Source organism: Aphis gossypii, chromosome 3, assembly GCF_020184175.1.
Source record: "Aphis gossypii isolate Hap1 chromosome 3, ASM2018417v2, whole genome shotgun sequence".
Classification (NCBI taxonomy): Eukaryota; Metazoa; Arthropoda; class Insecta; order Hemiptera; family Aphididae; genus Aphis; species Aphis gossypii.
In genome coordinates, this window is record NC_065532.1 from 51,915,362 (window position 1) to 51,930,891 (window position 15,530).

At 38.1% G+C, this 15,530-nt stretch overlaps 1 protein-coding gene across 2 annotated transcripts; it reads left to right on the forward strand.

Annotated features, from left to right (window-relative positions):
• The first annotated feature begins 1,536 nt into the window (after positions 1-1,536).
• LOC114119219 (ets DNA-binding protein pokkuri-like) lies at positions 1,537-15,121 on the forward strand. Of its 2 annotated transcripts, none has more exons than XM_027980716.2 (6): positions 1,537-1,655; positions 10,980-11,352; positions 11,488-11,955; positions 12,207-12,431; positions 12,507-12,756; positions 12,851-15,121. In XM_027980716.2, the coding sequence occupies exons 2-6, from the start codon at positions 11,001-11,003 to the stop codon at positions 13,170-13,172; spliced, it is 1,617 nt and encodes a 538-aa protein (XP_027836517.1). In that variant the 5' UTR covers positions 1,537-1,655; positions 10,980-11,000; the 3' UTR covers positions 13,173-15,121. The 2 variants fall into 2 exon arrangements, with proteins under 2 accessions (XP_027836517.1, XP_027836516.1); XM_027980715.2 differs by lacking the exon at positions 1,537-1,655 and adding an exon at positions 6,742-6,759.
• Positions 15,122-15,530: the final 409 nt, after the last annotated feature.

The following is a 15,530-nucleotide window of genomic DNA, read 5'->3' on the forward strand; positions in this document are numbered from 1 at the left end:
TGGCGTCGCCGCCGCCGCCGCCGCTCGTATTTCCTGTTCCGCGATCATAACGATTGTGTCGTACAATAATAATAATAATAATAATATACACAGTCGTAGTGTTTGCCCGAAGCAGCTTCGGCGGCCGCAGAGGATGAGTGGTTATAGGACGCGCAGCGTGTGGTGTATTCGGTTGCGTCGGCGGTGTAGTGTGTGCACTGGAGTAGGAGAAGTGTGTGTGTGCGAGACGCGGACTAGGCGACCGGCGAGAGAGGGCTCCCAGAGACGACGAGATGCGTTCTTTTCCGCCACCGCCTCCCTTTCTCGTCGAACGCTATTGTCCTACGGTTGACCTTGACTACACACACACACACGCGCTCGTCTATACACACGACCGGATTCCGGACGGACTTCCACGACGTAGACGCACACATACACACCGTCCAAGTCGGTATACGGTCGTTACGTGGAAAAAAAAACATAATAATAATAATAATAATAAACTCAAACGATATTTTATTACGCGTATTTCCCGACTGCGGCGAACGTCGTTTGGGAATTTATTTTTCATACCATTCGTTTCGGGGGGAGGGTCAAGGTTTGTTTTCGCATTCCGTCGCCGCGCGCAAGACGTGGTGTCACGTCGTCCCCGCACACACTTCCCGTTTTTGTCGCTTTCGCAAACGTTATGTCTCGCGGCGGCAGGAGGGTGAGGTTTTTTCCTTATTGTTTTTCCGTTTCCAATAAAACAGCACACGCGCCGCAATGCCCGCGGCGACGATCAAAATTTAGATTATATAACCCTCTTTCGAGTTATGCGCTCCGCGATAACAATTTTGTAATATTTTTATTGTCGCCCGGGCGCTGAGAAGAAAAATATTCGTCCGTCGGATCGTTAGAGACAGACTCCCGTGTGCGTATCGTAGAGGAAGTGGGAGAGACGACAAAGAAGACGCACTTCGTATGGTGTGTACTGTGTACTCGCGCTCGCTCGTCGTGTTTTTGGGAAGCTGCCGCCGCAGCCGGTGGAATGTGTAAAGATGGGTCTACAACACTACGGGTTCGTGGCGGCGGTGCGCGAGGGGGTTTAGAGATGACGGGTGGAATGGATGGTCGCCTTGTTGGGGTACGGTGGTGGCGGCGGCGGAGGGACGACGAAGAAAAAAAAAGGAAACGGCCCCGTTCCCACGGTTCGGTGTCTGGGGCGCCCGTTAGTGTGTGTGTGTGTATGTGTGTGTGTTCCTCTCCGATGTTGTGTCGATGGTGCGAGTGTGTGTGAGGGGGAGAGGACAAGGGATTCCTTATTTATTTTTTTTCTTCACTTCTCTTTTCTTTCTATCGCCGCCGCCACAATCACCGCACCCCTACGACACCCGACGACGACGACGACACGGAACACCTGCTCTCTCTTCTTTCACCCGACACAGTGTACAAAAGGGACGCCCCCGCCGCGGCGTAAACCGTGGGGGAGAAAAATATTCACTAGATGACACATATTTTTTTATATTTTCGTTCCCCCTCGTCGCCCGTTATATGCACTGTACGGTGTTTTGATTTTTATTCGTTTCCGAACGTCGGTCGTGATCGGGTCGTCGTTTTTCCAACAAGACTTATAACCACAGTATAGTTGCCGCCATAGACCACGGTTCAGGTGGCCGACGTTTTAGTCTCTCTGGGTACGTGCAATTTTTTTTCTTATTTAAATAATCGTATTGTCAGGCACCGTCCGCATGCAGGATATCGGATGCGCGCCCGGTTAATAAGGTCAATTTTTCCATTCACAATTGACGGCCGCGAATTATACATTTATTTATTTTACCTTATACATATTTAATTAAATAAATTATAATTATAATCAATTAAATGTAAATGTTTTCGCTTCCGGTGATCCGATCCCGGGCCGCAGGCCACTCGTACACACAATAGCGACATACAACCCGTCGTAGGTTGTCAATTAACGTATTCAAAATTATCACACGATTTGGTTTTTGGCAAACAAATCGTGGAGGGCATCTAGTTTTTCCTTATTTCACTCCGTCAGGTTAGGTTACTCCGCCGATCGGCCGCAACAGCACCGCAGATCGTTTTTGTCGTGCACGCAAAGCAACGACGACGACGACGACGACATGGAAGCGCCGCCACACGAGCCAAGTGAAACCCGTTTCGGTCTCCTCTCCCGACATATGGCGTCGGCGGCGGGGTAACATGACCTGTTGCTGCGCGCGCCGCAGAGCGGAAGTTCCTATTACGCGCTCGCGTGTGTGTGTGTGTGTGTAGTCCCGGGACAAAGAACCGCGTTTGCCGCCTCCGTCCAAGGTTAACCGCCGCCGCGTCTCGGTTTTCCTTCTGTGTGCATATTATTATAATATCGCTCGTGTTCCGTATTGAACGAAACGAAAATCGAAAATTTTCCATCCGTATTCGATACACATCGCACTGATAAGGAATGCCAACGTGTGCATTACGTGGTCGTCCTAACGTCGTTTGGTCGCGAACGTCAGTGCCGACCGCTGTTTGAGAACATTAAATTATAATAATAATAATATGTTAACGATATTCGACGACAGTTTTATTATTAATACCGTCGCAGTCGATATTACTATTTATTAGAAGTAATGAATATTCTCGTCTTTTATTATTTTTTTTTTTTTATCGCAATGTCGCTAGCTCATAAATTTATTATGGCGTATGCGACGACCGTCGTGTTCTACAACGGAAGAATATTATAATATTACACAAAAAGAGGGCACACACACACACTGACACACGACAAAGACGGTCGCGGTGACGGTGTTGTGCGGTCGAAAAGACGTATATAATGTATAATAATATTGTTAAAATACCGGCGACGGTCCGCGCACGCGTTTCCCGTACGACCGGAAGTGTGTTTCTACCGCGGCGGCGGCGGCGATAATACATAACACGGTTTATTATGTTCGATACATTGCGTGTACGAATTTTTTATTTTTATTTTTTTTTTGGTGGCCAACGACGGGAAGTGCACGCCAAGAAGTTTTAGTGGTACGCCGCCGTTGTTTTACCGTTCTATTTTTACGATTCGTGCGTGTCTAAAACCGTCGTCGTCTTCGTTGTGTGGTGTTGATCGTCGTCGTCGCCTTGTCTATTATGAAAATAATAATAATAATAATAATAATAATATGAAACGACGACGACGACTACTACTATTTCATATTCCGCCTGAAAAACGGGCGCACTGCGAAAAAATCCTATAAATAACAATAAAATTAATATCATTCGTAGACACGTATGCGCAACAATAATCATCGAGTATAAGCGACCTATCATAGAATATTATTTTGACAAACAATTACGGTTGATTTCCGTACCATTTTAAATGGGCGATGAGCCGATGAATATTATATTATTATTATTATGATTGTCCTTATATTATTTGCAGAGAAATATTTTTGTTCATCAAAAAAATTAAAATAAAAAACGAATAATTTATTATAGTAATAAACACTACTCGAAACACGTTAAGGATTGATCTGAACTTTCAACCACTGCTGACGATGGTACGTTTTTCCGGCGGCGTGCCCGAAATATGAACTATCCAGTGATTTTTTTTTTTCGAAAATTGTATTATTATAAAACGATTTCTCTCCACGATATTATTATAATACAATATTCATCGCGTACATTCTTCCGCGTTTTACGGAGGTTAACTTGCGTCGGTTAACCTACTAACGACGATACTACATACAATCAAACGCGTTGTCTATTATTATTAAAATATACGAAAACGATTGTTATTTGTTGATAACAATAGTATACGTTTATAATAACGTTGTGCTTATAGTTCGACAGCCATCCGATTTACTGTGTTGTAAAATATTGTTAAAGTATTATAAAATATAATACGGTTTTTATCGACAGAACGTCGTCGTCTCACGTCAGCCTGTCGGCGTCGCGTCGTCGTTTAATAATAATTACCATATTTACGATATTATTTATAATTCTAGGAATTACTCGTTATTTTTAACCAATCATAAATGTTAATTTATTAGATAAAACTGTCGATTTTCTTTGTTTCGCGCAATCTCTAGTCCGTTTCTTGTCATCTTTATGTTTTAATTGTACTTTTTATCTAATCGGGTTTTAATTTTTTCTTTTAAATTAGTGAACTTAAAAATAATTAATTGAGGTCAAATCATTGTTAGTTGTTCATATTTCTAATATATCCTTAGTACAACGGTTTTATAAAACAATCGACGACGATGAAATCAATTCCAAGTAAAATAAAACACTTATCAGGGCATTTATCATTAAGTTCGAATCAGCGTATATCGTACTGTATTACATTATTTACATTGTTTATGTTTTGTAGTTTTAAGTATCTCTTATTAATTTCATATTTTTACAATAATATCGTTCAAAACTTAAACACGTTCGATACACTCAATTCTCAAAGTTCTTCCATCATTTTATGAAAGACGTAGTTTGAGACATTTGAGTAGGTATGTAGGTTCTATTATTATCGGCCGATAGTCCCGCGGTTTAATGTCCGGAAAGGTTTACATGTATCTATTTTTAACCGTCCATTTTTTTTTTATTTGAGACTTTACCCCACCGAGCCGGAAGAACGTATACGAAACAATATCGCCCCATCATATATTATAGTTTATTCTTATACATTTTTTCTAAATGAATATATCTGTCGATTTGTAACTAGGGTTTTTATGGAAATTTATTATTTGAGTAAAAAAATCACTCCATCTATAACAGGAAGTAGTAATATTTGTTATGCTGTTATGCATTAACTTGTATACGGAAGATTAATTATAATATTAATTATTTTCAAGAAGTGTGAGTTTTAAGAACGAGAAATGTTAATATGTAGGTACTAAACAAATAATTTTATCATTTATCATCGATGACTCGTGTATGAAATAATGCGTTGTGCAATTAATGTAGAGTAATATATTTCGCCGGCAAACAAAAACTTGTTTTGAATTTGGGTGACGGAGAATTACGCACTATTTATCTATACTATTTATTATTTTTTTCTGTTCCATTTCCTCTTCATGGCGGCGGTTCAAGGTTTTTTTTTTTTGAAGGTTCTTATTTTTGACAAACACCGGAAATCCCGTTATTTTGTTTGCGCGTTCCCTCGTTTTACCTGCCACCTTGTCTAGATTTAAGTTCGAGGGCAATTTTCGCGCTGTCGTAGAAAATTCACTCCGGAAATCTTATCGGTAGCAGCACAGGATGCGCAACATACAGTACGACCTCCGGTCGTCTGTCTATAAGGGGAACAAAAAGAAAAAAAATATACTAATAACGTGTATAATAACGACGAAGTATACATAATATTATTAATACCGGAAGTACCGGAACGGAAACACCGCACAATGTGGTTATACACCTACTACCGGCGTGGCGGTTGGTAAATTACAATAATAATTATTTTTAAAGTCAAAGTTAAGACGATAGAAAATATGTATGCTCGTGACGGGTCTTGACGTTAGTCGTGTAATAATTGGTCTATCATTAGAGAACTATTATTATTTATTATTGATATGAGATTAATACTGTTTTAAAGGAGTGTAGATCCTGGCTCCAAAAATTTAACGAGTTTGGTAAAAAGTTTTCAACATTTAAAATAATGTTACTGATCCTTATTTGTAAACTATTGGTTGGTCGAATGGTTTCTTATTTTTATTTTTTATGGTGAACATATTATTATTAGTTATTATTTATTACTATTACTACTATAGTACTGGTATATTGCATTATCGCATTTCCGTTTTGACGATTTCCGCGTAGACGTCAGACGATCACCTTGTGAGACGAACACGCCTACACCGTGTGTGCGTTCGTGTGTGTATCCCCACCGGAGACCGCTTGAAAAAAATAAAAACCGACACGTCGAATACGCGTGCAAACCGGCGGCGCTGTTCATGTTCGTCGAAATAACGTCACGCGTTGGTTTTTTCCCTTTAAAATTGTCTTTACCCGGAAAACGACGATGACGACAACGACTGTTGGGCGGTTGAACGTGAAAATGCCTAGTTTATTTTTTTAACCGATACTCCTTCTTGTTTAATTTATAATTTTTTTTTTCATATTTTCGGATGATTTTTTTCCGCTTAATCAGTTTGAACGTTATTTATATTACACGCAGTAGTCGTCAACGTTGTCCGCCAGTCATCACTATCGTAAAAAACCAATAGATGGTCTATTTTCTTTTTCTTTCCACTTGCAGAACGTATTGTCGTTATTTTTATTACTCATGTATGTGTAATTCGTGTAGAATTTCGATTGACAACAACGAGAGAGGTCGGGTTTGTACGCCTCTAATAGTAATAATAAATCTTCGGTACGTATGATTTTTTTTTTTTTTTTAAAAATACAGAGAAATAATTTAGTCAAAACAACAATTGATTTTTATCTTCTTTTCCGCGAGACGACGCTCGGATACGCGATCGGATATTATATTATTATATTATGTAGTTTATTCTGCGTTTTGTTGTCTGAAAGTCTGTTGTGTACATATTTTTACCGCCGTTATTATAATATTATTAATATTATTATTTCTTAACGGCACGTCGCAACGAAAACTTTGTTATTTAATCAGAAACGTACCGCCCGCCACTGTTTGTTAAACAAACCTGTACGTCCTCGGCGGTGTCGGCGGTCATCGTCCGCTTACTTATAAACAAAAGGCTGGCGAACATTTCCGAAAACGCACGAATTCCAACCACTTGCGCTAACGAAAAGCAGCTGCGGTTTTACGACGACGTCGATGATAACGTAATGGTAGTATTTATTTTGTAAAATGTAAATAATTGCATTAGGTTAGTTTCAAACAATAATAATTAAAATACCGTATACGCGCATTTCTTCTGGTACATATTATTTTGTTGACGACGCTATCTGAAAATGAAATGTGTAATATTATTATAATGTACTTAATTATGTTTAAAATAACATAATATGGTGTAGATAAAATTCGATAAGCATATTACGATGTATAACGAAATATGTAAGGAAAAGGTCGGAAGAATGTAATTACCTCGCCGTCGCGTAAGAAATAGCGTTTCCGGCTGCGCCCGTTTCCCGCAAACACACACATAACACAACACACATTGCCATATTATGTATACGCATAATAACACACACGTACATTAAAATGCACAAACGTGTATAATATGGTAATCAATTCGTTTGACCTTCCTACCGGGTGTACCCGGATCCTGGTTCGGGCTTGAAGAGCGTACCGAATATCATATTATGCTAGCGCGCGTTGAATAATTGCCAATGGCCACTAAGTCCCCCCGAGCTCGTGCAACGGTTTTCAACGCTATGCTATAAATTCGTACTGTATAGTTTTTCAATCATTTGATTTATTATTATTGATTCGTTATAAATGTATAATATAGAGAATTACTGTTCGGATTATTATTATTGTTGGAAACGGCTTCCTCTCTCTCTCTCTCTCCGCCTTTCCGAGACTAAAGCGAGTAACGAGTATATTATAATATGATAAAATAATAGTAATAACAGTTAAGTAACATTTCGTTATCATCGCAATTATTATTGTGCTCGACCTTTACCACTCGTTTGTGTGCGCGCGGTCGCGATAGCGGGCCCAGCGCAAACTATCAAATTTTTATAATAATAATTAATTATTAATTATTGTCGAGTGATATCCTGGCGATGTACGAAAACAACATTATTTCACGCATGTTTTGTTGCACCGCGTAATAATCGTACAGCATAATATTCTTGGTGATTACGCTCGGAATGACGACGACAGGTGTATTTCATTATAGTCTACTATATGGAACTCGAAACGCGATAATGTTAAAAACAAAACCCCAGTACACATGCGTCTTGTAGGTACCACAACTACTGCTTAGTATAGAGAAATATGTGCCCTCGTATAGTGTACACAAAGTTATACGTCCCCCCCCCAAGTCTAGAGTATTTATCATTAGACGTTAGAGATCGACGTGCTCAGCGGCTGTTTCGGCATAACGTCCTAGTCACAGTACTATACTGTACACACAATAATAATAATAATAATAAATTGTTATCCCCGATTTTACAACGTGTATGCTGTTTACCAACGACTAACCACGTTCGTCATATATGGTGACTACTAATAAACAGTAATAATTATTATTATTGTAATACACACACACACACACACACACATTCGACACGATCGTTCCGCTGTCGTAAGGTTGAGCCGTGCATGATACAACAATATAATAATATGACCGGTTCAGTCGGGAAACGACAAAAAATAAAAAATAAAATAATGAGCCGTCGTCGTTGTCTTGTTAATACTAAACGAGTTTCGCGATACGAAGACGAGGACGACGACGGCGAAGGCATTTTATAATAATAATAATAATAATAATTGGATTGCTGATAAAATTAATTGTATGCAATGTTCATTTTCGGCGAACGTTCGTTCGTCGGTCAATATTAATATTGGAAAATCAGTTTACGTCCAAAAGACGACCGAGATAGTTAAATATTATTTTATTGTTGTTGTTGTTCAAGGAAACGAGAACGGTATTTTTCCGTGTCAAAACGCGCTTTGTGATTTCCTGGTTTCTTGATAGAATACAACCCGGCGGCGGCATGAATTTCAAAATCGATGATACATGAAATAAATAATATTAAAAAATTATTATTTATTGTCGAACACGCCTTCTACCCCCTTCCCACCACTCCCACGCACACACATAATATATTGTGCGTAAAATAATATATTATGCACGTATAATACCCGTACACAATAATATAACGTATAATTTCATGTGCACTGTAAATTAACGACACGTTTTTTGTCACTGCATTTCTTTCCACCACAGTGCTTACATACCATGTAACAGTATGTGTTTGTTCCGGGGACGACGTCGACGTATAAGCGAAATCTCACGTGGAACTACACAGAGTGATACTCGTGATATCTGTCTACGTGGTATGTCTCGAGCGGGTGTGTACGTAAACCCGAACGCCGTACGAAAAACGAAACGCTTACGTACTAGTTATCGATCACATTATGAAATAATATAATTTTTTTTTTGCAAAAAAATACGGGACTTAAACATCGCAATCTTTGTGATGTACAGAGTGGAGCGCATAGTGTTTTTCCATGAAGGTCCATCCAGCATTCCGCACTTATGTATAGGTATATAGACCGTTATATGGAATCTGAAGGCATATTTTCTATGTGCGTGTGATATGATTTATGATGTGTACGTTTTCCGATCTTCTCAAGCCCGTCGCTCTGTATATGCGCGAGTGTATATAGAAAATATGTTTTTCGTTGTACACGACACGTGTATAACAAACGATTTCGGTGCCATTGCGGGTTATCGACCATCGGAGGTTATCATAGCCGTAGCAACAACTGTTCGCTTATCACGTTCCGTTTGTGAATAGTTCGTCGTCGAGTCGACAGTACTTATTTAACGACACATAACTGCGGTACCGGTACCGTGCAAACAGTCTAGGAATTTACTGTAATGGTACAAGTCCACACATCGACATGGATTTCCGTCTTTAGATATTATTATCAGTAGTAATTAATCGGTTTCGCAGACACGTGGGTACGTGAGTACTCTAACAATCTCGCTTCCGCACACGACGTCGTGTAAACCTCTTGCCATTTGCACGATACGTTATCCCACGTCTAAAATTGGATTTGGTTGTCCCAGCGATTCGTTTTATTCTCCTTTTCAATTTCAAACACACTCTTTATATTTTACGTTGACCTATACGAAGTATTTATTAAACGTGTTGCGCATACCTACATACTTTGGTCGTTTCAAATATTTTCGATCGAAATCCGTACCTTACATGGAAACCAGACAAAAGTCTTTTGAAACGGTAGCTACTTTTTTTCGTCAACAGAGGATGACGGTACCTGCTGTGGTGCTCCCCGTCGAGTGTTGCGCAATAGTCGTGCGGCAGAGCGCCTATAGTTATTATTTGGAACGCATTTTCCGTTTTTTTTATTTTTATTTTACATTGTATCTCGTTAGTTTTGTTTCAAGACCTATAAATCGGTATTACAATCGTCGTATACCGTTGTCGTCGTATTATGTTGATTTCGTTTACGACGCTCTTCTTTTTTACGCCAGCACGTTCGGCCGTCTATACGATTTAATAGTTGTTTGGTACCTGTATATATTGTGTAATAATCGTACGATATAGAATTTGGTGTACGACTTGTAATTTGTGTGGTCTATCGAATTCGTATGGGACGTGAAAAAAAACCACAGGCTGCAACTGTATAGACGACAAACGAATTGCTCTTATATAGAGTATTACATAATATTTATATATATATGTATTGATAGAACTGCTAGTAAACACGGCAGTATATAACACCTATACGCGTGTGGATATAATAAAAAAAAAAACCCGACTACCGAAGCATATATACACTTATATATACGGATGCGCACAATATATAGACCGCGAGCCAACACGGCAATCGTCGGCACCCGGCGAGACCGTTATGGAAATAGGTACAAACGCAACGCGTTTTTTGGCAACAACACCGTCGGTGGATTGCTGTCGCGATCTCGGACGCCAGAATATCCGTTTTGTTTTTCTCGTCTGTTATAATAACGTATTATTATTGAATTATTCACTGTCCGATTTCGCGATGCTGCCGGCGGCTTCCGCTTAGACTTACTCATCGTCCTGATCAGTATTCATGACGTCTTCTGCAGTAGCGGTCCGTTCCCGCGAAATTCTTTTATGACGAGTTTTTTTTTTTTTGGATTAAATGTTATCCGTAACCACTTTAATAAGATATATACTATATATGTATAACCTAACCGGTATTACTATAACATTAATTTTGGTCGTATATTTTGTACTTGGACAAAAATGATTTTAACAATAATTCGCTGAGCGAAATATAAATTGAAATATCGTTCTATACATTACCGCCCGCGCTCTTTATACTGACAGATTTAATCAATTCGTAATTATTATTTACGTTTCAGATCCGATCTTCTAAAGGCATCATGAAATTGATGCCCCTGACTCCGGGTCAGGTGTCAACTATAACGCGACACGGCGGTGGCGTCGGCGTCGGCGGTGGCCTAGGCAGTGGCTTGAGCGGCGGTGCGGCAGTCGGCGGCGGTGGCGTGACCAACGGGGGCACCACCGGCGGTCCAGGCATGACCAACAACGCAGCAGCCGCGGCGTTCGTGTTCAACAGCGGTGCAGCGGCAGCCGCTGACCTGTTCTGGCGTTACCACCATCACCATCCGCACCACGGCGGTGCCTTCAACTTTCCTCCTTCGCCGACACTTTTGCCGCCCACTCCGTTCCCGTCGCCACTCGACTTCAAACACCACTTGCCAGCCAACTTGAGTAAGTTTTAAACGTTTCGTTTTTTATTTAAAAATAAAAAATAAATACTCGCTTCGAACGGACGGGAAACGCCCGTTTTTCATTTTTTTTTTCAACGCCTGTATTTAATCGTCGTATTATTCTCGTTCCTTACAGTTACCGACCCGAGAATTTGGACCAAAGAAGACGTGGCCGCGTTCATACAGTGGGCTGAAATCGAATTCGACTTGCCGCGGTTCGACACCGAACTGTTCCAGATGAACGGCAAAGCGCTTTGCCTGTTGACCAAACAAGACTTGAACGAACGGTGTCCGGGCGCCGGTGACCTGCTCTACAACGTGCTGCAACTGCTGCGGCGCGGCGGCGACATGATGAGCGCCGGAAGTGCCGGACACCTGCCCGGCAGCCCGGTTGCCTCACACTTCCCTTTCAGTCCTACGTGGTGTCTGCCGGCACCGTCTTCGCCGGCCGTCCTCAGCCCGGCCCCGTCCATAGACAGCCAGTCGGACAGCCCTCGGCACATGGACTACCACCAACAGCAGCCGCCGGTCGCCTCCACTACGTCCACGGTCGGCCACCACCTAACGCCCAGCGTGTCCATATTCCCGACGACTCCAACAATTGGTAAGTCGTGAATCTTAAATCATATTCTACCCACTCGTATCGCATCCGATTCACTTTATAGTTTCAAATGTATAATGTACGCGATATGTATCGGGAAGATTTGACAGATAAATGTTGAAATTACGTACTTGTAAAGTATGTCATGTCTATTAGATACACCTTGCAGTACAAACGCTCCTTAGGAGGCCGTCGCGTACCCGATGTGTGTATTTTTTGACAATAATTAACGATCGCGTGTATTTTCCGTTCAGGATACTCGAACAATGGCGGCACGAGCTCTGGCGGCAGCAATCAATCCGATTCCGACCCAGAAGAGTCGTCTGCTAGCAGTGGAACGCTGAACTTACCGCCACCCACGCCTACCACCCCGTCTTCTTCAACGTCACCTCCGCCATACTCTCCTTCCACGCCCAAACAGTCTAACGGAAATATATTCTTCCCGTCTGGCGATTCAAACTCAATCGAACCAAATACAAGTATGTCGTTGTTGTTGTTGTTTGCAAAACAAACGTGTGCAACGGACTGATTAACACGTGCCTAATTGTTTACAGATGGTCGACTATTGTGGGATTTCCTACAGCAACTGCTGAATGATACACATCAACGTTTCACTGGCTTCATAGCGTGGAAAAATCAAGAAATGGGAGTTTTCAAGATTGTCGATCCCCCAGGTCTGGCCAAACTGTGGGGCATACAGAAGAACCATTTGTCTATGAATTACGACAAAATGTCCAGGGCCTTACGTTACTATTACAGAGTAAACATCCTCAGGAAGGTGCAGGGTGAAAGACATTGTTACCAGTAAGTTCATGTTTACCTATTATTTTTGGATTTATGTCATCTATATGACATTGTTAATCAACATAACTTTGATGGTTTTTTTTTTTGTGTATAGGTTTCTTCGTAACCCCAGTGAATTGAAATGCATAAAAAATATATCTCTGTTGCGTCAGCAAATGGCGTCATCTCCTCAGACTCCGACTACAACTACTCCCAAACTCGAATCATCAACGGGAGATGTATCTGATGAAGACTATAAACCAACTGACTTGAGCATGTCTTGTCCACCCAACTCGTGGCAAGAAGGACCTCAAGACTTGTCGACAGCGTCGACCAGTTCATCAATGCAACTGCAGCTCAATATGTCTACTTCAATGACCCCACCAGTGTCTTCTGGTATGACTAAAGCGGCTCTTAAACTTGAACAAGCTTCATAGAGTAGTCGTCAGTATCCTCCCTCCCCCCACCGTGCGCCTTAATTAAATCAGCGTATACAAATTTACTCAAGAAAAAAGTTTTTATTATATATTTTTTTTCTTAATATGTTACCATGTCGAATGTTTTATTTTGTACGCTAACCACGAACTGTTTCCATACATATTTCCTAATGGTATGTTCGGGGTGCAATCCACACAGGGTATTCTTATTGTATCCAAAATAATAATAATAATAATAACAACAAGATTTAGTTGTACTAAACATGTCAAGAGTTATTAACAGTCTCCGACTGCGCCAATGGCACATCCCTTAAGACTGTCGCACAACGAAATATACACAGCGCAACGAAAATGATGCTTGCATCTGAAAAATGTTACGTTACCAGTAGTATATTATGATTTTTTTTTAATTATTAATTTAAAAAAAAAAAATGACTGACATTATTAAACGCAGTTGACTAGTAAAAGTTTGTGCGAGAAAAACCACGTCTGAGACTTTGGATTTTATTTTTATACAGTTATATATAGCCGAATATATTTTAAGATTAAAATTTTTTATTATGTATAAGCAAATAGGTGATTGATAAAAACAAAATTGTCTTCCTCGATTTAGAAAATTAAAAATTGATAAGAAAAGATAGTAATTAAAAAATGTTGTTATAATTTGTTGAATCATGTACATATGTCTATTTAAATAAATTTATTATTATTATTATTATTATTATTATTATTTTATTATTATTATACATACATAATGAATAAATAAATATATATATATTTTTTTAAGTGTATTAACTTAATCAAATACCTCATAAGTTTTATTACTAATTAGGTTATTAACTTGTTAAAAAAAAAAAAAAAAAAACTAAATTAAATTAAATTAAATTTACTTCATTGCCCGAATTGTTAATGCCGTTATGTCTTTCAATCACGTACGGCCAAATCCGTACATATTTATGTATTGTATTATAATATTATTTATAACAATTATACATTGAAAATGTGATGCCCAAATTTGTTCAGTACAAACTCAGATTAAGTTAATTAGATTTGACTTATGTTGGGTAATTCAATGAAAAAAATATGTATAATTTTTTTTATTTGCTTTAACGAGACTTGTTGTTTTTGATGTTCATTTTATATAATAATATATAAAAGTATAAATAAACTGTTTTCTTCAATACATTTTTAATTTTAAGCTAACATTCCTCATAAATCGTAATCCTTTAAATAGTTTTTTTTTTTAATTTATAAACTTTTTTTTCAAAATTACATATCAGAATCATATCAATAAAACTTAAATATTATTATATAACAGTTATATAAATTTGTATTTTTCAAAATTTTGTATTGCAATAATGTCAGTAAAGAGGAATGTGGTAATTTTTTTTTTTGTAACACGACTGTGTAATTGACTTGCTATTCATGGATAGTTCAATTTTGTATTAATAACATAAATAATTATTAATATTTTTTTTCTTGTTGTATTTTATAGTAGTATTATTATATGATGTGGTCTCATATTCAGGGTTTAAAGAAAATACATTTTATATAATATTTTATTTTAGAGTTTATGTACATTAAGCTCACTTGTTGTAAACTCACGGGTAAAATTTTTAAGAATTTGTTTTTTTTTCTTTTTGGAAACGATTTTCATTGCTTGTATGTTGTTTTGTAGAGGTTTAAAATTATTACATATTGATCTCTAAAATAAAAGAAAAATTAAAAATTATTAAGACCCTAAAGATACATAGTTATTTTGTAGTACATATTATATTATGTATAAATATTATTAAATATATTAATTCTCTTTTTTAGTAGCAAATACAGAATCAAAGACCTAATATGTTTGTTGCATACGTTAAATGAAAATTAATTAAGATATTTTGTTGTAAATAATTTATATATGAAAAATAAAAAAATATTGTAAAATATTTTTGAAACAAGAATTGTTTATTTGTTTAGTTATTGCGAATCTTATCATAATACATATATTTTTCATTTGTACTAAATATTAAATAAATATATCAAATTATCAAATTATCAAATAATCAGCCATACTTGCATGGAAATAAACTGTGCGTAAGTACACAGTTTAATAATATATGTTATATTATCATGTACTCTTACTTCTTAGTAAACCACAAAAGTTGGTCACTTAATAGTTACTAGTTGACTAGAAATGTTAGAAATAACTTAACAAGTTATAATTTTTGGCAACTTCTAACCTAAACTGATTATTTATCTATAATTATCCCTGCAGTGACTAATATAGCTAGTTTTAATTCAGTATTTTACATGAAGTAACAACTGACAACTTTTAATATTTTATAGGTATAGTAAAAATTTTGAATATAG

Excerpts from the sequence above, each read along its gene's own strand:
- LOC114119219 (XM_027980715.2), top strand. Across the intron at positions 11,353-11,487 it reads CCACTTGCCAGCCAACTTGA|TTACCGACCCGAGAATTTGG; the intron begins GTAAGTTTTAAA and ends CGTTCCTTACAG. Across the intron at positions 11,956-12,206 it reads CCCGACGACTCCAACAATTG|GATACTCGAACAATGGCGGC; the intron begins GTAAGTCGTGAA and ends TTTTCCGTTCAG.